This window comes from Caretta caretta, chromosome 2, assembly GCF_965140235.1.
Source record: "Caretta caretta isolate rCarCar2 chromosome 2, rCarCar1.hap1, whole genome shotgun sequence".
Taxonomy (NCBI): Eukaryota; Metazoa; Chordata; order Testudines; family Cheloniidae; genus Caretta; species Caretta caretta.
The window spans coordinates 89,365,767-89,389,675 of NC_134207.1; the positions used below are offsets into that span (position 1 = coordinate 89,365,767).

Genomic DNA, 23,909 nt, shown 5'->3' on the forward strand with positions numbered 1-23,909 from the left:
AGCCAGTGAGAAAGGTTTGAGGGCAAGCAGGGAATGGGGTGTAGTGAAAATGTAGATTGAAAGGGTAAGTGGCAACTAAGAATAAGCAGTGAAGCATGGAAATTGTTAGCCACTCACCCCACAACACACATCTGTATTAAATTATTAATATAACTCCATTGCAGTGTATTCATATCAGTGACATCTAGCCAGTTGTGTATTCGGAAGCCCTTTGATATACAGTGACTAAATCCAGATTGATGGCATTGAAACAATTTGGTGCTGTGTTAAAACATATCTTTATTCACTAATCTATCAGAGCTTCTCCTTTATAAAATAAGTACTTTTTTACTTACCATATATTTATTTTAGTTCCTGCTGTTTTTGATTAAGATATTTATTGTTAAATCAGGATTATAATTTATGATAGAACATCAAGCTTTGTGTATGTTTGATTAACTACTAAACAGTGAAACTAAATGGCTCTTGATTGTGTGAAAGATCCTCTGTTCTTTGTATATGCCCCTGGCTTGAATTGGGGAATCCCCCCAAAACTCTGATTGGATACAAATAATACTTTTTTTTTATTTAAAAAATAACTCTTAATTTTAAATGATATTCTGTATTTAAATAATTTTTATTTACATATTGGTATTTATTTAATTTCTTCCCATTTTATAGTGTTAAATTGCTCAAGTGGATATGTTGTACTTGTTTTTTAATGAGTTTCCTAACTGCTAGTAGAATTTTAGTTTACATAGAATTTTTTTTTCTACTAAAAGGTTCGTATATGCTGAACAAGACAAATCTAGGGCCTCATTAACATCCTTACCATAAGAACAATACAAGCTCATTCTAAGTTCCTTGGGACAGGGACTTTTTATTATGTATTTGTACAGTGCCTACCAGAATGGGGTCCTGGTTTATAATTGGGGTCCATAAACTATTTTAATAACATAAATAATGAAGTCAAACACCTTGTATTTGCAACCATATCGTCTACCGATATACTGAACTTCCAGAAATGAAGGAAGCTGAAATTCTTTGACCAAGCTATATTCGTCCAATTTTAGGTGCATGTGTCTCATTGACTTCAGTCACTTATGTGCTTTTAAAAAATCCCACCTTCAAGTGTTTAAGGTACAGGTATAGGAGCCTAACTTTAGGCTCTTTTTTTTTTTTTTTTGAAATATTGGCGTGTGTGTATTGTTAATATATTGAAAGTCTAAACATCTTATTGTTAACACTGAAGTGGTTTTGTTTTGAAGTGATAAAGATTTCATGCCACTAAGAAGTTTTTGATAAAAAAACAATTTCAGCTCTTGATGCTCCGTACACCTGTGTACATACTTTAAGTGTATTTGTGTGAGTAAAGTAACAGAGCTGTTTTGGGGGTTTGCAGGATCAGGCCCTTAATTTTAATACTTTAAAAAACATTTTTTTTTGCATACAGCAGATTTACAACATTTAAATAAGATTCCCTAATCAGTAGTGGCAATTAAGAAAACCCACACATTTATACTTTAATTTATTATAAAGTTTAATGTTGCAATAGCATAACTTCACACTGATGTCACAGTTTTCAACTTGATTTAAATCACTCCACCTTGCCAAACCCTTAAAGTTGGTTTAAAGGAATTACATGAGAAAAACAAAAAGGATTTGGCTTCTACTCCAGCAAATACAGTATTTTCAGTTGCTTTTTCTTATTTCAGTGCTGATTGGAGGTTCCAGAAATTGACTGCCTGCAGGAAATCATGAGGTCACAGTACGTCACAGTGCCTATAGTAACTATCCTGCTGTTCTTATTATGGATTCCACCATCAATGGGCTGCAATAAGGCTCTCTGTGCTAGCGATGTCAGTAAATGTCTGATACAGGTATTTCCTTTCTTTACCCTAAAGATTTAAAAACAAATTCTGAAACTATGTCTTTCAAATAGATTCAGCGATTTAAATAAACAATATCCAATGATACTGAAATATGCTGAAATAAAAAACAAACTTTATTTTGCTTAGCTGCTTATTAGTACTTTGAACGGCAGCTGAATCCTCATTCTCTTTATAAGCAATTATATTTCTGACATATTTTCTCTAATTTTATTGCTAAGAATGGTTTCATGAAAACATTAATTCCAAATTTAAACACTAACACAAAACAAGAGTTCATTTGACTCCTGTACGTTATAAAGCCGATGAAGGTGGATTCCTTTGTTTGTGACAGAAGAGGGAGGGGATGTGGTTTGTATTTTTTCTGAAATCTGTACTACTAACAAAAGATTCTAATTTCATCTGGGTTATAACAGGTACCAGTCACGCTTTTAATAATCCTAGTAGCAAAAAAGAGAACTACAGAAAACCTACATCCGAATTAAGTTTGCTTCTTTAAATTAGGATGCTTTCAGTGCTTTCCATGAGGCTTCTAAAGCTCTTTAAAACTGTCTCATGTAGACATGGAAACTTCTTCAGGTTCCTAGATGTATAAGGAAATCTTTAAATTTTGCTTTGTGACAGCTGTAGAAATAAATATGGCAGCTGGAAATGATGGCCAAGAATTCTTAATGTGCACCTCAGCTCAGGATGATGTACTAGCATCAGAAATTGCATGCCGTGGAGCACAATGCTTTTTCTACAATTAACCTCAGGTTTTAGATGAGTGAAGTTAGGAAATGAGGGAGAGGAGAGAGAAAATGTCACATCTGCAATGTATTTTGTCTGTTTACTTAAAGTATGCTATAGTCTTAAAAGTGACTAAAAACAACATTAAGAGTTTCCAACTTTGTTTCATTGACTTCCATATAAAATTTGCACAGTTTACAAATAAAAACCTTTGCCAAACATGCATGTTCGCCCTGGGATCTGAAAACCAAACTGGTTTTTTTGGCTCCTGCGTTGCCTCTATTACTGTAAGTTGCTGCATCTGGAAACTACTTAATAATTCTGTGGATAATGGATGAGCTAGAAAAGTGCTAACAGGAGTGGGGTTTGGTTTTGTTTAAAGTAAAAAATGTACTTTTGGAAGTAGAGCTACCAGATGGGACTCAATGTCTACAGAGAGCTGATGTGTTGTAAGAATCATTTTTATTGTCTCATTTCTGAGTAACTGCACTTGAAACCTCTTTAAAAGGAGTATACCAATTATAATTTTAAAATGTACAGTGCATTTGAAATCTAGTTACTGTAAAGTTCTCTAACAACTTATTTGTTTTGGGAATAATTGGTAGGATAAAACAGTTTAAAATGCCTACTTAGTAAATATCCGGATACTCACAGGCATTGAGCACTTACGCCTCTTACTGATGGTGATTGGAATTGCAGGTGCTTAGCATCCCTGCAAATAGAACCATAAAATTGAAAGAACTTCAGTTTCAAAGACTTGTGACTTAGAGAACCATAGCAAATGCTTATATGCATTGTCTTGAATTGACACTGTCATCTACTGAGATAGATCTCCTTTTTAAAAGTTTACATTTCATAGTTTGTAATACCTTCTTAGGCCTTGTGCAAATTGGGGATATGCGTGAGTTACAGCGATTGGTGTAGCTATGTTCTCCAGCCCAGAGAGGCCTAGTTGCTGTTTGCACTAGTGGAGGTTAACCCTGCTTGAAACAGGGTTAAGCTCCCCCTGTACAAATAACAGCTCTGCCTTTCTGCACTAGAGTTAGCACCAGTGCAGCTACAATTATGGGTATTCAGAGCAAATTCCAAGTCTAGACAAGGCCTTATATTAGAAAATAAGACTTTTTTCCCCTTCCTGTTGTCCATTTAAGTTGTCAAACACTGATTTCTCTCTCTCAAGCATTCATCTGGTTTTAATGGAGTACATAGGGATACTGTTGAGCTTTAGAGGCCCAACATCTAACCTACCTTTATGTTTCTTTTAAATTCACATGGTCATCTCTATCCCTTTAAAATATCTCCCTAAAATGAAGAATGCAAAATATGTGCAATTGTACTGAGACCCTACAGTAATTTAGGGTGTCTCTACAACTGAGGAATACGTGGTCTGTTCATCTACTCTGCTTGTCTGCTTTCATCTTATGAACAGGAATGATGTGCTTCAGTAAAAGGTAGGAACAGTGAAGGGATAACCTGGGTGCAAACCTAAAACAGCTCATGAATAGAATAACTCTTAAAGTCTTGACTGTCCCTCTAAAGCATTATACCGTCTTTTATTTGCTTCTGTGCTTCCGCAGCACAAGCACTTAAGATATTAGCATAGCTCTGGGACTAGTGTTTGAAAGCTAAGTGAAATATGTATTATTTCTGACTGAGCCCTGAGTCTAAGGATGCGGCGGGTGGTGGTTGTAACTTTACATTTTCTTAAAATTTTCTTGGTAATGGAATTGTGAACTTAAATAAGTAAAACTACTAGATACTGAATCTGGAATATAAAGGATTTTCCCTATCAAAGTAGAACAGCCATAAAATAGGTAAAACTTGTGGTCTGGAATATGGATAATGTCTCTTTAATATTACTGTGGTACTGCTGCAGCATGTGAATATTTGTCATTTTTATGTTCAGATAGTGAGGCCACCTGGACTGAAGAAATACTGAAACAAAACACATGCTCTCTCTCATATGTAGCCCACAGTTATATAAATATTTTTGCCAGCATGACTGGAAGGCAGTACAGTCATTACTACCACTCCTTACAAACTGCAGTGCTTAAGGATGGTCCCCACATAAATATTTATTTAGTTAGAACCATAACAGAAAAGAGCATGAGATCAACAACTTCATATTCATAAAGCTTTTCTTGTATATTTCAAGTACAGTTGCTTCATTTGTGCCCTTGGTTTGCTGGCTAGAATTCTGTATCCCTTTAGTCTTTCCTCTAAACAAACATTATGATAAATTAAGTTGGGACTTCTATCTCAAATGTTTAGAAGACACAAAGATTTAACGGTCTCATGTCTGAGGAATTGAGGGTTACCTTTTATGTGTGTGAATGTGTGTGCAGGGCTGTTTTGTTTTTTAAGAAAATAAGCAGTGCAAGACCATGAAGCTAGATTTCTGCAGTCATGCATGTACCTTAGTTAGCCAGCTGTTACTATTACTGGAAGTTCCTTCCCATGTTGATGAAATTTTAGTGGAGTCAGCAATTGAAGTCATAAGATGCTAAAGCAACCAACTTCTTTTTCAGGGAGTGGGAGTTAGAATCATAGAATATCAGGGTTGGAAGGGACCTCAGGAGGTCATCTAGTCCAACCCCTGCTCAAAGCGGGACCAATCCCTAATTAAATTATCCCAGCCAGGGCTTTGTCAAGCCTGACGTTAAAAACTTCTAAGGAAGGAGATTCTACCACCTCCCTAGGTAACACAAACCAGTGTTTCACCACCCTCCTAGTGAAAAAGTTTTTCCTAATATCCAACCTAAACCTCCCCCACTGCAACTTGAGACCATTACTCCTTGTCCTGTCCTCTTCTACCACTGAGAATAGTCTAGAACCATCCTCTCTGGAACCACCTCTCAGGTAGTTGAAAGCAGCTATCAAATCCCCCCTCATTCTTCTCTTCTGCAGACTAAACAATCCCAGTTCCCTCAGCCTCTCCTCATAAGTCATGTGTTCCAGACCCCTAATCATTTTTGTTGCCCTTCGCTGGACTCTCTCCAATTTATCCACATCCTTCTTGCAGTGTGGGGCCCAAAACTGGACACAGTACTCCAGATGAGGCTTCACCAGTGTCGAATAGAGGGGGACGATCACGTCCCTCAATCTGCTCGCTATGCCCCTACTTATACATCCCAAAATACCATTGGCCTTCTTGGCAACAAGGGCACACTGCTGACTCATATCCAGCTTCTCGTCCACTGTCACCCCTAGGTCCTTTTCCGCAGAACTGCTGCCTAGCCATTCGGTCCCTAGTCTGTAGCTGTGCATTGGATTCTTCCGTCCCAAGTGCAGGACCCTGCACTTATCCTTATTGAACCTCATCAGATTTCTTTTGGCCCAATCCTCCAATTTGTCTAGGTCCCTCTGTATCCCATCCCTGCCCTCCAGCGTATCTACCACTCCTCCCAGTTTAGTATCATCCACAAATTTGCTGAGAGTGCAATCCACACCATCCTCCAGATCATTTATGAAGATATTGAACAAAACCGGCCCCAGGACCGACCCCTGGGGCACTCCACTTGACACCGGCTGCCAACTAGATATGGAGCCATTGATCACTACCCGTTGAGCCCGACAATCTATCCAACTTTCTACCCACCTTATAGTGCATTCATCCAGCCCATACTTCTTGAACTTGCTGACAAGAATACTGTGGGAGACCGTGTCAAAAGCTTTGCTTAAGTCAAGAAACAATACATCCACTGCTTTCCCTTCATCCACAGAACCAGTAATCTCATCATAGAAGGCGATTAGATTAGTCAGGCATGACCTTCCCTTGGTGAATCCATGCTGACTGTTCCTGATCACTTTCCTCTCATGTAAGTGCTTCAGGATTGATTCTTTGAGGACCTGCTCCATGATTTTTCCAGGGACTGAGGTGAGGCTGACTGGCCTGTAGTTCCCAGGATCCTCCTTCTTCCCTTTTTTAAAGATTGGCAGTACATTAGCCTTTTTCCAGTCATCCGGGGCTTCCCCCATTCGCCACGAGTTTTCAAAGATAATGGCCAATGGCTCTGCAATCACAGCCGCCAATTCCTTTAGCACTCTCGGATGCAACTCGTCCGGCCCCATGGACTTGTGCACATCCAGCTTTTCTAAATAGTCCCTAACCACCTCTTTCTCCACAGAGGGCTGGCCATCTATTTCCCATGTTGTGATGCCCAGCGCAGCAGTCTGGGAGCTGACCTTGTTCGTGAAGACAGAGGCAAAAAAAGCATTGAGTACATTAGCTTTTTCCACATCCTCTGTCGCTAGGTTGCCTCCCTCATTCATTAAGGGGCCCACGCTTTCCTTGGCTTTCTTCTTGTTGCCAACATACCTGAAGAAACCCTTCTTGTTACTCTTGACATCTCTCGCTAGCTGCAGCTCCAGGTGCGATTTGGCCCTCCTGATTTCATTCCTACATGCCCGAGCAATATTTTTATACTCTTCCCTGGTCATATGTCCAACCTTCCACTTCTTGTTAGCTTCTTTTTTATGTTTAAGATCCGCTAGGATTTCACCGTTAAGCCAAGCTGGTCGCCTGCCATATTTATTATTCTTTCGACACATCGGGATGGTTTGTCCCTGTAACCTCAACAGGGATTCCCTGAAATACAGCCAGCTCTCCTGGACTCCTTTCCCCTTCATGTTAGTCCCCCAGGGGATCCTACCCATCTGTTCCCTGAGGGAGTCGAAGTCTGCTTTCCTGAAGTCTAGGGTCCGTATCCTGCTGTTTACCTTTCTTCCCTGTGTCAGGATCCTGAACTCAACCAACTCATGGTCACTGCCTCCCAGATTCCCATCCACTTTTGCTTCCCCCACTAATTCTTCCCGGTTTGTGAGCAGCAGGTCAAGAAAAGCTCCCCCCCAGTTGGCTCCTCTAGCACTTGCACCAGGAAATTGTCCCCTACGCTTTCCAAAAACTTCCTGGATTGTCTATGCACCGCTGTATTGCTCTCCCAGCAGATATCAGGAAAATTAAAGTCACCCATGAGAACCAGGGCGTGCGATCTAGTAGCTTCTGCAAGCTGCCGGAAGAAAGCCTCGTCCAGCTCATCCCCCTGGTCCGGTGGTCTACAGCAGACTCCCACCACTACATCACTCTTGTTGCTCACACTTCTAAACTTAATCCAGAGACACTCAGGTTTTTCTGCAGTTTCGTACCGGAGCTCTGAGCAGTCATACTGCTCCCTTACATATAGTGCTACTCCGCCACCTTTTCTGCCCTGCATGTCCTTCCTGAACAGTTTATAACCATCTGTGACAGTACTCCAGTCATGTGAGTTATCCCACCAAGTCTCTGTTATTCCAATCACGTCATAATTCCTTGACATCACCAGGACCTCCAGTTCTCCCTGCTTGTTTCCAAGGCTTTTAGCATTTGTATATAAGCACTTGAGATAACCTGTTGATCGCCCCTCATTCCCAGTATGAGGCAGGAGCCCTCCCCTCACAGACATTCCTGCCTGTGCTTCCTCCCGGTATCCCGCTTTCCCACTTACCTCAGGGCTTTGGTCTCCTTCCCCTGGTGAACCTAGTTTAAAGCCCTCCTCACTAGGTTAGCCAGCCTGCTCGCAAAGATGCTCTTCCCTCTCTTCGTAAGGTGGAGCCCGTCTCTGCCCAGCACTCCTCCTTCATGGAACACCATCCCATGGTGTTCAATCTATATGCTTTACAGGTGCACCTAAAAGTAAATGAATAAATAACAAATTAGCTGTCAGTTCATGGGTGGTGGTTCTCTGCCTCTGTGCTCAGAGTGAGACATGCTCAGTGGGTTGTGTCCCTTTGTACAGGTGTGTGCAGTCCCTATGAGCCCCTTTGTAGACTGGTGTGGCACTGCAGGTGTGACCACCTTCATTTCCCGTGATGGGACAGCAATAGTTTTGCTCTAAAAGCCTGGGTCAAGGACAAGCCAGCACACATAAACAAAGTAGCTTATCCCCTCTTTTATTTCAATTGCAAAAAACCCCCTATATTAATGCAGAGGTAAGGGTTGCTAGGTGCCATGTCATCCCCTTGCAAAAAGTTGAGTTGAGTGAAATTCAAATGCAGTTTGCCTATGCAACTTCTGCTCTGCCAGCCCCTTACCTTCGTCCATCCTGTGCTCTGCTGCAAAGTTGGGCTACCCACATTTGCCATCCTTGCCTGTCAACTGCCCTTCTCTCCAAATCTTCCCATTTCGTGTTGAGGTGCTTGATGTCGTTCAGAGCTATTTGCTTCCATGTTATTCGCGGTCTTCCTCTCTTTCTTCTTGCATTTTCTGGCTTCCATTCAAGGGTGGTATTTGGTAAGTGTACTTTTTCCATTCTCAGCACATGTCCCAGTCACTGATATCTTTTTTTTTGTAGATTATTTGTGAGAGGGTGCCTTGTCCAGTAATTTTTGACTTCTTTATTCGTCTTCTTATCTCTATATGTTATTCCCAATATTCTTCTCAGACATTTGTGATTAAATGCATCCAGCTTTTGTGAATCTTTCTTGGCAAATTGCCATATCTCACTGCTATATGTTGTGACAGCAATAACAACTCTTTGTACATGTTCTGTTTTGTCTTGAGAGAGATGTTTTTGAGTTGCCAGATGTTTTTGAGTCTTCCAAATGCAGCGTTTGCCTTCCTGATTCTTCTTATTTCCTTAGAACTAGTACCATCTTGGGTGATGGTACTTCCCAAATATGTAAAATTGTCCACCTTCTCCAGTTTCTCTTCTTCAATTTTGATTTCTGTCCCTGTAGTCCCCATTAACATGACTTTACATTTCTTTGCATTGTATCTCAAACCTATCTTCTCCATTACTTCTTTGACTTGGTTTGTACATTTTTGTAGTCCATTGGCATCTTAATTGATGAGTGATGTCATCAGCAAAATCTAGCTCAAATAACCTTGAATTGTGCCTGGATGAATCACAGAATCCAATTAACAGAACGCTCAGTCCAGAACTCCTTTTGTCTTAGGTAGAGGCTGGTGATTAACTTATCCTTAGCTATATTAATGGAAGGGTTTGTTCACAGCCATCAGTCTCAATGAGGTCTATGATTCATCCAGTCATTAGTACCTCTCTCACTTTACAGTACAAGACAGCAAAAGAAAACTGTTTTTTGGTGGGCCTGTAAATCAGGACCCGCTCTGTCAAATGATTCCAATCTTGAAAGACTAATGCCACCATGCACACCCAAAAAGCGCACCAGATTTGAAAGCAGTCAAATTAACCTTTCAGATTTTAGAGCATGTACAAGAGTTGAGCTTTCAAGCATATAAAATGGTGGGAATGGAAGCCCTCTAGTTATTTTTCTGTACTGGTGTATGCACAATGTACACAAAATGTACATTTTCTTAAACACTGTTCTCAATTTGCATTTCACAAAGTTTTAGTGGGTGCCAGGCCCTACCTTGGGTAAAAGTTGACAGATAAAGACCATTTTGACCCACATCATATCAGTAATTTGATCCCTAGCTCTGTGCAAAAAACAAAAAACCACCCACCTAGAAACTTCTGAAAAAATTCAATTTTTTCAGGACTTATATCTCCACAACCCATAGCTCGAATTACCCCAATTTGGGTCATCAACCTTACACTGCACCCTCCTGAGGTGCACTGAATTTCAAAGGAATACTACTAAGCATGTCAACTTTAGAGCCCATGTCTACACTAAAAAGTTAAATTGACCCAGCTATGTTGCTCAGAAATATGAAAAATTCACACCCCTGAGTGACGTAGTTACTCTCTCTTAACTCCCGGTGCAGACGACGCTAGACCAACAGATGAATTCTTCTGTCAACCTAGCTACTGCTTCTCGGGGAGGTGAATTAACTACACTGACAGGAGAACTCTTCCCATCTCTGTAGCTAGTGTCTATGCTGAAGCACTACAGTGGCACAGTTGCATCTGTGCTGATCTAGCTTTTTAAGTAGACAAGCCCTTAAAAAGGACAACCTTTGAACAGAACTTGTGATGTCATGCAACCTTGACTATATCGCACTGTAGCATCGATATAACAAGGCTTCAGGACAGGAGCAATTACAACAAAAACTTATACGGTTCTCATCTCAGGACCCTGGTTCAGAACTCCCAAACTTAAAGTTGGTAACTCCAAGTCTGGTGAGGCTGGTTTCCTTAAGTCTGAGAGAAACCACCACCAAATACAGACTACATGGCCTGTACTCCCCCCACCACTCTCCCTTGCTTAGCTTCCTCTTCCTGTTTATATAGGTCAGCCCTAGAGCAGGGTAAGGTCTTATTCATTACACTCCAGACTGTTCCAGCTATAAGCTCCAGTCTGCCCTTTAGCGAAGTTGTACATGCGTTCACACACTTCAGTACACAGAACAAGCCCTTGAAACTAGAAACTTCTCTGATAGGGGTTTTCCCACAATCACTCTGCAACGAACAGGTTTCAGAGGCAGGAGCCATTCTGGGTCCTAGAGTTTGGAGGGGTGTGGGAATTTGGGTAAAGACATGCATATTAAATTATGATATTAGCATTAAACACTAACTCTGAACATAGGAGCAGACCCTTTAAAAACTTGAGTATTTTCCCTCCTCCCTGCCCCTGCTCCCCAGGCACTTGTAACAAAAGAAACATGTTTCACTTTTGTCTTCATTGGTAAGATCTACCAGAGCTTAAGCAGATGTATAGAATTACTTTGAACTCGGTACTGAAATGCACTATTTCTTAATGACTGCTGTAGCTAGGAGACAAAACATGTTATAATTCAAACTTGGACTAAAGATCTTTCCTTGAGAAAGGAGTTTATTATATCAAGAAATGAAAAGAGTTTATTGTCAACTCAACTCTGCATGCCTGAAACAACCATGGTTGGTATAATTTCATTCTGTTTTAAGATGTATTTTTCAATGAAGATGAATTGCTTTTTATTTTTTTGCTTAAGCACTTAAATCAGCTATAAAGGATTTTTAAGTCTTTTCAGCACTGTAATACTGAATAAAGAATATTTTGTAACTTTTTTTTTTTTTTTTTTTGCTATGCCACAAATAAACTTTGGATATGTTTATATGTTGTAGGTCTAGTACATAATATAATTGGGTTAACAAAATAATTTTCATCTGGTTGCTTGCAACAGATTTTTCTCATATTAAATTATGTGGGGGGGGGGGAAGAAAAAGCATTCGCTTCTTCAGCTGTTGCCAATACCCTGAGATCATGTTTCTCACTGAACTCAGAAATTGAAGTCTGTAATAGAGGATATTTAATATCTGCATCTCTCAAAGCCTTTGTGGAAAGACATAGGCTTTCCAGTTATTTACTAGGGCCGAGTGTACACTACAAAGTTAGGTTGACATAAGTTGCCTTGCATTGATCTATTTGTGCATGTGTCTACACTCCAGTTTGTCTCTGGCTGACATGAGCACCTCGATACAGCAGTGTAGTAAAACCACCTCCCCAAATGGTGTGGAGCCACGGTCAATCTATTGAGGTTGATGCAGTGTGAGTGTAGACAGTGTGTGACCTGTGTCAACTCTAACAATCCTCTAGTAGCTGTCCCACAATGCCCTGTTCCCTGCAACAGAGCCTGCTCTGGTCACAAATGTAAGCTTTACTGCCCAGACATCCGAGACTGGAAGCCACCATTCCACCTTTATAAAACCACCTGTGTGTTTTTGAAATGCCTTTTCCTGATTGCCCACCTTGGTGAGCACAGTTAGCAGCTCACCCTTGTGTGCAACTGCCCAGCTGACCACGCACTAGATGCACTTCTCCCTGGAGTAGACCATTGATATTGGATCTCCTGGGCCTATGCGGAGAAGAGGCTGTGCAAGCACAGCTATGGACCAGCAGGGGAAAGTGGACATCTGTGAAAAGATTGCACAGAAGGTGCAGTAAAGGGGTACAACAGGGATCAGCAGCAGAGCTGTGTGAAAGCAAAGGAACTTGTCCAGGGATACCACAAGGCCAGGGAGGCCAACGATAGATCTGGTGGTACCCTGCAGACCTGCTGCTTTTACAACAAACTTCATGCCATACTGGGTGGAGACCCCACCAGAACCCTGCAGAGCACTGTGGATACCTCAGAGGCGCTTGAGAAAGAGGTCCCTGCCATGAACAGCGAGAGGGAAGAGGAAGGAGATGCAGCAGGGGACTGCAGCTATGCTGCGAGCCAGGATCTGTTCAAAACTCTCTGCCACAGCCTAGCCAGTCCCTCTTGCTGAGCATGGAGGAGTTTGATGAAAGGAAAGGGACCTTGGATAAATGTGTGCATTCATTTTCCCTTACAATGTTTAAATTTAAGGGTGGGGCCCAGCCCAACACCAAGTTACCAAGACGCAGGTATCTACTCTTCATTGTTTTACTCGTACAAGAAGAGGTAGAGGTACAACAGAGACAAATTTTGTGTCTGCTTTGTATTCCCTTCTTGGGTTATACGGGGAGGAATGCAATTATCCCGTTTATGCTCCAGAGAGGTTGATGAAACGTTCATGGAAATACTCTGCAATCCTCTCCCAAAGGTTTCTAGGGATAGCTGCCTTATTTCTTCCTCTGCAGTAGGACACTTTCCCTTGATGCCCTGCAATGAGTTCGGCTGGCACCATTGCAGTAAACAGGCTAGCGGCATGTGGGACTGGACGTCTTTGGGACATCAGTAGGAGCTGTATTCTCTGTGCCTTTGTGACCCTCAGGTTCTAGATACCAGCTAAAATCACTGCTGCTTGTGGAAAATAGTTCCCCTGGTAGGCCATGCCCACAATGGCTGGGGTTGAAGAATGGTGCCGTGCAGAGGCACTCCAAAGCTAAAGTGTTAATCAGCATGTCTTCTTAAAAGTGTTGATAAGAATAAAGGAAGGTCGTTTTAAAACATATCTTTCCCTTTCCATTGTGACTGTAATTTCAATGGCACATCAGCCTGTTTTTATCGGTAGCTTCTGGCGTTGCAGCTTTGAGGGGTGCCCCCATCCACATCTGCAGAATGCCTGATGCTGGTGGGGAGGAAAAAGAAGAGGACAAGGGAGGACATAAGAATGGATATACTGGGTCAGATCAAATGCCCATGTAGCCTAGTATCCTGTCTTCTGACAGTGGCCAGTGCCAGGTACCCCAGAGTGAATGAACAGAACAGGTAATTGTCAAGTGATCCATCCCCTGTCTCCCATTCCAAGCATCTTGCAAACAGAGGCTAGGGAGACACCATGCCTGCCCATCCTGGCCAATAGCCATTGATGGACCAATCCTCCATGAACTTATCTAGTTCTTTTTTGAACCCTGACACGTTCTGCGAGATCCTGCAAGCCAACGCTGCATTGAATCGTGAGCAAAGGACTTGGAGGGCCACCACTGACTGACGGCATGGAGGAGAAAAGAGAGGACGAGGCAGGCTCAGAAGTCCCAGCAGGGCCAGGAGAGGGAAATGCACCAGGGGGTTTTCAGGCAGCAAACACAAATGCTGCAGATTATGGTTGACCCACAGGTCCAAAAATCCACCTTTTGCAGTCCTTGGAGAGCTCCCCAACATACCACGTGGGATCACAGGTTGCATTCCTACCCCTACCACTCTGCACCTGGGGACAGCAAGGAAAACCACAGCTTCACATATGCTGACCTGTGAGAACCACCACTGAAGTTTGTAGTAGCCACAACTGAATACATTATTGCACTGAAATGGATAGAAATGTTTACTGCCTTTCCAATTGTAAAGTTAATTTATGTAAAAAATGTGTATTACACTGTCTCTATTATTTTGCATGTTGTTTTTCTGCCATTTTTTCCCTGCTCAATAAAGTTCTATTTTTGAGAATAAAATTATTTTCATTAGTTCACAACACATGTTGCAGAATGCATAGCAGTACTCAAAGCAAACTTGTAAATGTACAGCAAACAACATAATTCTTAGTTTCAGGAACACACCTAGTTGTATTTACAAATATACAGCTAGCACGACACACTTCTTAGCAGCACCCAAAATTCCAGGCTCAGAGGACAGTCCAGCAGAGAACACTACTGTGGCTGACCACTAAAGTGTTCTTTCAAAGCCCCCCTCAATTGCATAGCTTCACATTGGGCTCTTCTATTAGCCCTTGGGTCTCACTGATCCATCAGTGTTTGTATAACCACAGAAAAGTAGCCCTTTCTTTTTATGTACCTTGTGGCAAGGTGGGCTGTAGCATTGCTAACTCTCCAGGAATTAAGGATTAATCTTTAATTAAAGATTATATCATGTGATGAAACCTCCAGGAATATATCCAACCAAACTGGCAACCCTAGTGGGCTGGTGCCAAAATGGTGATATGTGTGCTGTCTATTGCCACACTGCACTCCGGGAACCCCATTGCTGCAAATCCATTCACTATGTCTTGCATGTTGCCAAGAGTCACGGTCGTTCATAGCAGGAGATGATTAATAGTCCACTGTGGATTTTCCAACTCCAAAATGATTTCCCATTGACCAATAGCAATCTGGTGTTGCAAGCTTCCAGAATGCGATCCTCGCTCACTTCTCCACTATCAATGAAGATCTCATTCTGGTGTCCCTGCGCTGGAGGACTGGCATGAGTTCAGGGTGGCCTTTCACATCCAAAAGTTCTGTAGCCACTGCTTGTTGTCCAAAATCTGCATTAGGATGCGATCCTACCGTCAGTTTTCCTTTTTTTGGGCCCAAAAGCAGTGTTCTACTGTCTGCTGTGCTCTGTGAACACATCACCAACCTTGAATTGTTTTTTCCTGTGTCCCTTAGCAAACTATCCTCAAAGAAATCATCATGTCCCCCATTGTTGCAGTACTTCCTGTGGGTCTGCAAATATGGAAGAATCAAGCATGCTGTAGTTGTAATGTTCATGAGAATAGCGCAGAGCTCTTTAGGCTCCTGGCTTCTGTTAGAGATGGATGACAGTGAAAAATGCGAAGCAGGTTTGTGGGATTTAAAAAAAATACATGAAAATTATGGGATATGGATGGCATTATGGGATGGAGAAAGTTGCATGCTGGAAACTTGACCTTTAGGTCCCAGAGATCCCTGGGCACATCATTGCTTTCTCACAACACATTGAGAAAATTTCCCAAAAGGCAGGACAGTGGTGCATGACACACTGGGATATCTACCTGTGATGCACCACACTTTGCACTGATACAAGCACTCTTGGTGAGTACATCCAGTGCCCACACAAGCAGCCAGCTATGCATGAGCGATATACAAACTTTGGCATCTGTACTCAGCGTAGCTTGTGTCAACCAAAGTCTGTAGTGTAGACATGGCCTTTAAATCTTGTTCTTCAGAGCAGAAATATCTTCACTGTGTGAACATGTCTCTTTCCCACTTCATGCTATATTTTTATGTTAAAAGACCTATTTTTGTCTAGCAAAATTTACTCTTTGATGTACCTTCAACAGTTCAGTTTGGAAAGTAGCCAAGCTTATGAGTAATATTTTTTCAACTATATCTTCCCAACCCCTCAGCTATCAATAAGGTACAGTTTTCATTCTGCTTTACTTCACCCAGGTCTCATGCTAGCTTGCTTTAAAAAGATTTACAAATATCCAGTGTGGATGAGTCAGTCTGAAAAACTGAAAGTGTAGGTTAGAAAAACATATATGGAAAAATGTACAGTTCCTGCCCTAAAGACAGTTCCCTTTCCAAACTCTGAGGAGGCGGAGTAGGGAGCTGTGCATAGTACTAATTTACCTCTCCTTCTGTTTTTTCAAGTGGAAGAAGAAAAATGTTTTAATGTTGATAAGCATTTTCCCTTAAAAAAGGTTAAATTAACTTATTTAAATACTCTTCAGTATAACTGAGTGATCCTCTCCCAAGACAGTTGATACAGAAATTGTTAAGATGCTTCTTGGCACCACTAATTTTGGCAGAGGGTAAAGAATTAAAAATGTTTAGTGTTTTTCCACTCCATCATGTAAACAAGACTTTTACTTATTTCAAAGTTTTAACTTCTGACCTTGGAATTTGGAAGCGAAGGGTTGTAATGAGGAAGGGGAACTCAAGCTGAAGAAGAAACTTGTAGCAATAGTAGGTGTTAGGGGGCTTATTCCTTCACCCACTTACTTCCCTGGTCCTTCTCGCATGAACAGAGAGCAACAATACCCGAAGTCCAAAGGTGCAAACAATTCAATGTTTATTGGGGTGAACTTCCAGCAAGCATGATTCCAGTTTCCTTCCTTAGTGTCCCCCTTACCTGTGGCCCTGTTCCCATTCCTGCCCTTAGCAGGACATGATTCCAATTTCCCCACCCCCATTCCCTGTTCCCATTTTCCACTCCCCCCTCCACACTTCCTGATTGACTGCAGACTATATAGTAAAACTTGAGTTCTGCTTAGCTATACCTTAACCAATCATTTTACTGAAATTTAACTAACCAATCCTAACATATTGTAACATGATTATGTAACCAATTATATCCCACCACTTTAATTAGTTTACACCCAGCAAAATTAATTATACAGCAGACAGAAACAATCACAGAGCCAGACAGAGATTATACAGACAAACAATAGGGAAATGGGGACTACAGTGATAGAACAACAAAGAAATGAGGATTTCACATCCCAGCTATTGATAATTGAGTTCTTGCCAGACAGGATGCTATCAAACTAAGTTTCCTTTTACATCTTCTAGGCACTTCCCTTTCTCTGGAGGCGATGGGCATTATCAGGACAGGATTGTATTGTAAGGTGCCAATAGCACCCTAGTTTGGAATGTGAGGATGTGACCATTCGCTTCCCAGCTTATGGCTGCCTCTGCTGCTTAGCCAAAGGCCTTAGCCTAAGAACAGGGCCTCAGACTGTCACAGTAAGAGAAGGCCCTTACACCGGCAGACAGTAATTTTGATTCTTTCTTTTATACCTCTATAACTAGCCAAGTGATAAGAATACACCTAAATTCTTAGAGTATAGGCCTTTACAGACAGGCCTGAATATCTATATCCTAACCGTAGGGTGTTATCTACTATGTCGTCCAGCCGCTAAAGGTCCTAGCCACACTTTGTCAGTGGTTTGCACAACTTTTTGCTCAAAAGCAGAGAAATGTTGATGATCAGGGAATCTTGGGTTTTATTCCTGGTTCTGGAAGGGAGAATGGCCTAGTAGCGAGCACTGCCACAACACAGCTCTGGTACATGCCAAACCAACTTAATTTCCTTCTTGGACAGGTTTACTGGCCTAATGGATGAGGGGAGTCTACGGACATGATATATCTTGATTTTAGTAAAGCTTCTGACACAGCCCCACATGGCATTCTCATAAGCAAACAAGGGAAATGTGGTTTAGATGAAATTACTATAAGGTGGGTACACAACTGGTTGAAAGCCTGTACTCCAATAGTATTATCAATGGTTCTCTGTCAAATGGGGACACGCCTAGGGGAGTCCTGCAAGCTCCGTTCCTGGGTACAGTATTGTTCAGTATTTTCATTAATGACTTGGATAAAGAAGTAGAGTGTGTGTTCATAAAATTTTCAGATGACACCAAACTAGGTGGGGTTGCTAGCAGTTCGAAAGACAAGATTAAAATTCAAAACGACGTTGATAAATTGGAGAATCGGTTTGAAATCAACAAAATGAAATTCAATTAAGACAAGTGCAAAGTACAACACATAGGAAGCAAAAATCACATACACAACTACAAAATGGGGAGTAACTGCCTACATGGTAGTACTGCTGAAAACAATCTGGGGGTTATAGAAGATCACAAATTGAACAATGTGATGCAGTTTCAAAAAAGACTAACATAATTCTGGGCTGTATTAACAGGAGTGGCATATGTAAAACACAGGAGGTAATTGTCCCACTCGACTCTGCACTGGTGAGACCTCAGCTGAAGTACTCTGTCCAGTTCTGAGCACCATGCTTTAGGAAAACTAGGAAAAACTTCTTAACTTTAATTATAGTTAAGCACTGGAATAGACTTCCAAGGGAAGTTGTGGAATCCCTGTCATTGGAGGTTTTTAAGAACAGTTTAGACTAACACCTGTCAAGGATGGTCTTCTAGGCATACTTGGTCCTGCCTCAGTGCAGGGGCTGGACCAGATGGCCTCTTGAGGTCCCTTCCAGACCTACATTTCTATAATTCTGTGATTGATTCTGAAAGGTAGTGTTGATGAATAGATGAGGCTTGGATTTGCCGTATTAAACGCTAGAATCTGGTCCCAGGTCTCTGTGATCTCTGTCTGCTACTGAAATAGCATAAAGGGAACATAAAGTGGTCAGGATGGCCCATGCTAGTATTTCTCCAGCACTTAGGTTACTGAGCCATTGTCCCTACGGGGTGCCAGCCTTTCTAGCCCAAGAAGCTCTTCATAGGAAGACTTTTCAACAAGCACCCTAGCACTATCTCCATTGTTGCATAAAAATCAACAAAGCTATTAGATTATCTTCCTTCAAATTTCTTCATAAAACCCACTTCTGATATGATACCAACAAAACACTGCGCAATGGCTAGGCAGACAGTATACTGTTACTGCTCTTTACTACACCAACCAGAAGAAATACTTTAAAGACACTCAAGCATAACTTGAAATAGTGCAACATTGAGGTTGACAACTGGGAGTCATCAACAGCAGGTAGATCATGCTGGCAAGCCAGAGACAATGATGGGATTACCCAGTTTGAGATTAACCACCATATGGATCTTGAGGCAGAGAGGCTGAGTTGTAAACAGCAGCAGACTCAGCAGGTATAGATTATAATACCTTCCTCAGCATAAAGCTATCTATGCACTTCATGTGGGAAGGACTGCCACTTATGCATGGGTCTTTTTAACCACAACTGTACTCTCAAGGAGTTAAAGCGTTGTCAATGTCATCTTCAGTCACAAAAAACAATAAAACTCCAATCATAATTGTCTCAACTATATTCTTGTGCTTCTGTATGTTTGTTGTATCCACTTGTTTTCTCTAGTCTTGTCCCTAAATGGTAAGTAAAGCCAACTGGAGAACAGAATTTCCTCCCTAGTACCAATTATGAATAAGAAGTTTTGTACGGATTTGGGATGAAAAGTCAAAAAAATTCTAGGGGTTTTTTTGGCAGGAGGAAGTATCTCAAATTTCCTTCTAGGAGAACAGAAATAGAATTTTTCTGCTTGCTGCCTAGAGAGCCTGGCAGTCTGGAAAGCTGTGGAAGCCCCAGCTCCCAATGTCCCAGCCACAGCCACAGATTTGGGGAATCTGGAAACCCGGGCTTCCCAGTAGCTCACCAGGCAAGGAGACGCAAAGCTTGGGAGCTTTCATTTACATTTTCCCGATGGAAGACCGCATGTTTCCAGCAAAATCAAAGTTTTCCATGGGGAAAATTTTGATTTTGTGGAAACTGCGTTTTCTATTGGAAAATCATTCTGACATAAAATTCATGACCAGCTGTACTTGCAAACTCTTCGGGGCAAGGAGCATCTTTTAATTTTGTATGAACAGGGCCTAGCACAATGGGGCCCTGAGGCCTGAATGAGGCACCAGACACTATCACCGTAAGATTAACAAAAATCCTATTCTACAACAAATTCAACTTCAGAAGGATAAGAAAATGAACTATCTTCCAAAATCCTCTTTCTAACATTGTTTCTATAAAACTTATCTGTAATGAAGGTGAAACCAAATTGTTTGCCTAGAACTCTTGCTCTTCTGTCAGAGTTACAAAACTAACCTTCTTTCTGTAAATCCTCATAGTAGTATGTGCTATGCAGGTATAGACCCCTTATGATGAAAACAAGTGACATCACTTCAGTATATACTGGCAGCCGTTTTGTAAGGGGCTGGTCAACACTGTTAAAAGGACGCAATCTACTTGGGAGCAGGGAGAGATAAAAGTAACTTCAGGTATTGCCCTGACATTGAGTCCCCCCTTCCAATTTTTGTGGCTTTACTACATTTTCCTATTTCTTAAAATGTTTTTTCTCTGCCCTGTGGCTTTGTTGAAAGACCCACATAGACAAGAAAAAATGACCATATCGGGAGAACCGTGAAACTGAGTCTCTAAAGTGCTGGCAGATGTGTAAAGTAAATTGGAAATATTTTTTTGATATTTCAGTTCTTGAGTTCTGAGTTTTTAAGACTAGGATTATTTTTTAAATTGATAGTGTTGCTTTAACAAATGGTGTTGAGCCCAATAAAAAAAAGGCATGGAGAAGGGTTTCTTTATAGCTTTACATATGCTTTACATTGTTACCTTTATTGATGTTTCTACATCAGTTAATTTCCTAGTGTTCTTACCATGGTGGATTATAGGCTTTGTAGTTCTTAATTCTGTAATACACAAGAAATGTAAATAAGCAAACAAAACCCTATGTTCAGAATCTATTCGCTCAGTAATTTGACTTGAAATAGAATATTAAGAAATATACACGGTAATTTTCAAATAATGTCAAAGGGGACTGAACTGTCCTTTGCACTGCATTGGCTCTGCCTCGTACACTCAGGTAGATGGACCCCATATAGCCAGACCTGGTCTTATAGATGTACTCTTTTTTTCTTTCTTTTTGTTTCGGACCTTCTGCACAGTTAAACAGGGTGAAAATCCATTGATGTTGTGTGCATATTTGCATTTGCCCGTGTTGTGGTTTGCTGTGTTAGGAGAAGGATGGGATGAAAGTGGAGAAGCAGTTTTACAGGAAAATGTCTGGGAATCTGAGCCTTAACTTATTGAAGTTCAGGGTGAAGGTACCCCCTATAATAACTGATACTCCCTTCTTCTCTCCCCCACCCCTTGTGTTTACACCTAACTGTAAATCAAAAGTGTATTGAAACTCATCCTTCTGCCATACCAGAAAATATATACAAGAATAGCTTGACCATTGAAAGGATGTGGCAAGCAAACTCCCCCTCCCCACAATATTTTCTTAACAAGATATGCTCAAGTAGCTCTGCAAAAGGGTTTGATGTTCCTTAACGATGACGGGTAAAGAATTTAAAAAACGGGTTTCTGCCCTCTCACTGCTTCTTTTAAAAGATAGCAAGAAGGCCCCACAGCTGTTCCAAACTTGTTTTCTGTGTGCCTTTTTTGTTTGTTTAACTCAGTAATTGATATTTCTGATGTTTCTGTCTGTCCTGGTTTTGCTGGAGTTGTCTTTGGAGGGGACCAGAGGAGCTTTCTCAGCCTTTATTGGAGGAGTGGCATTACTGAATTTTTTAACAGAAAGAACTTCCTTCCAAGTTGTTTGTTGAGGTTTGAATTAAATGCATTGTTATGAAAAACTAAGTCTTAGACCATCTGAAGTAAAGACCCTCCCCTCTCAGTTGTTCAGGTTTCACCTCGTGTTGTGATCTAATTTGATATGTGTTCTCCAACCAGCCAGCCCTTCAGTCATTCAGTAAAAGCAGGTTAGCTAAAACACAAGTTTCTAAAGTAAAATAAATAAATAAAATAAGCAGAACACTTTTTATTTTTCCAGGCTTCCTTTATACATCAAAGATGTTTCCATACTTAGAGACTCTGTAAGCACTTTTTCTTCAGTAGGGCAGCTCAACCATTGCTCCCAGGCTTAGGTGATGTGTCAAAAATGCTTGAGTCCTCTCCCCCAAAAAAGCACAACCCATTTTTCCTATGTAGGTCACCTTTAACTTTCTATTAACAAAAGAAAAAATAATGAATAAAAAATCCTTGTGATAAACTTTAATGTGCTCTTTGACTATTTAAATACTTTATTTCCATAACTAAATCGTAGTAGTGTGTTTGTGATAGCAAAAATAACACTGCCATCTGTAAAGGGAGGGGACAAGTTATATATCTCAGTCATTATCAAAGGCTGGTCTTGACCACGTATCTGTCTTTTGTCTGTCTAACAAACAATATTGCTGTTAAAAATAGCATGTTGGGCAAGAAAGAGATATTTCTAAAAGTTTATTAAAATATGGTGACAATCTAGTGATCTCTTTCAAATATTGTATAAGAAAACTTAGAAGTTGTACACAAATCTTGGGTTTAAGTGATTGCACCAAATGTGTTGTTATCAGAATCCATAGATGGATTCATCTGTGTACATTTCATAGGTTTATTGCCTATAGTTATTTGTTGTTTGCAGAAGTTACATTTAAGAAACCACACATTTCTGTTATGAAAAGAGAAAATCTCTTAGAACACCATGCCCAGGCTGCAAAAATATTCACTTAGCTCTGCAGAGAGTTTGTAAATCCAGGTATTCATGGGGGAAATGGTGGTACATTCTCTCCTACACATAATGATTTTGTGTTAAATGCTCAGTATCCCAGTTGTTGATAAAAATGATATCCTGACCTTAAAGAAACCTAAAATAGTAAATATCTTCCTTTGAAAATGCAAAGAAATAATGCTTGCTAGATGAAGAATTATCATAACTTATTAGTATTCTACATCTCAGAAAGCTCCAGCATAATGTGCTGTGTTTTCAGGAGCTGTGTCAATGCCGACCTGGGGAAGGAAACTGTTCCTGTTGCAAAGAGTGCATGCTTTGTCTAGGCACACTTTGGGATGAGTGCTGTGATTGTGTTGGTAAGTTCATTATTTATTATCTACTGCTACCGCTCATTGCATCATTTCTGTAATTAGATTGTAAATTCTTCAGGGCAGGATCTATATTAAATATTTTAATAGCACACTGTGGGAGCTGAATAGCTAATTATAAGCAAGTAGATATTACTGGGTCACCTGATGTACATTATCTGTGGTATTCCTGATTTTATTCAGTTAATGTCACGGTAACTGATTTGCTAATTCTGTTTCAGATTATGGAAAACCCCTTAATTTGTCACCTGAGAGGAACTCAGTACACCAACAGTGTTCAATTATCACATTTTGTGATGCAGTGGAAGGACTAACTACAAAGTGCCATTAGAAATATCATACAAACAGTGGCGCTTAAGGTTTGCTGTCTTGTGAACCCTGAGAGCTAGAAACAAATACTCAAAAACTTTACCAGATGCCTACTAGCCAGAAGAGTAAACTTACTATCCAGAAATGGGTATGGAAGATGAGGGTGAGTGTTCCACCAGTGAGGCTGAGGGGATAAAGCCCTGACAAGAAGCCCAGTGCTAGTAGCTAAGGCTTCTACTAGTGATCACTATTCCTGGACCCTGCTTAGGGATTCCATCTTCTGTATTATCTGTATCCTTATAGGTGTCTGATATATTAGAAGCTTCAACCCTCTTCTGGATGCTGGAAAGAAGAATACGTTTCCTTTCTTTTCACTCAAGATCCTCCTGGCTGCTGTGAGAGGGGCAAGTCTCCATTGTTCTACCTTCCCCACAGTTTCTTTTTCATTGGTCCTCCCCTCTATTGAAGATAATGAATAGCTCTAGCGCCTGACTCTTCTACTGCTGCTCGTAGCTTCCCAAGCAATAGCATGAAATGGATGTGATTGTTGGTTGTTCTGCTCTAGTCATTGGGTTCTGACTGCCCACTTTGAAACTGGCCAGTTA

General features: G+C 40.9%; 1 protein-coding gene across 2 annotated transcripts in view; it reads left to right on the forward strand.

The window, feature by feature from the left end:
* Window positions 1-23,909, forward strand: part of TWSG1 (twisted gastrulation BMP signaling modulator 1) — a 41,264-nt gene that overhangs the window by 1,796 nt on the left and 15,559 nt on the right. For both annotated transcript variants that reach the window (XM_048840280.2, XM_048840281.2), the window contains exons 2-3: window positions 1,695-1,859; window positions 22,884-22,983. In XM_048840280.2, coding sequence (XP_048696237.1) covers window positions 1,737-1,859; window positions 22,884-22,983 — 223 coding nt within the window. In that variant the 5' untranslated portion in view covers window positions 1,695-1,736. The remainder of the gene's footprint in view (window positions 1-1,694; window positions 1,860-22,883; window positions 22,984-23,909) is intronic.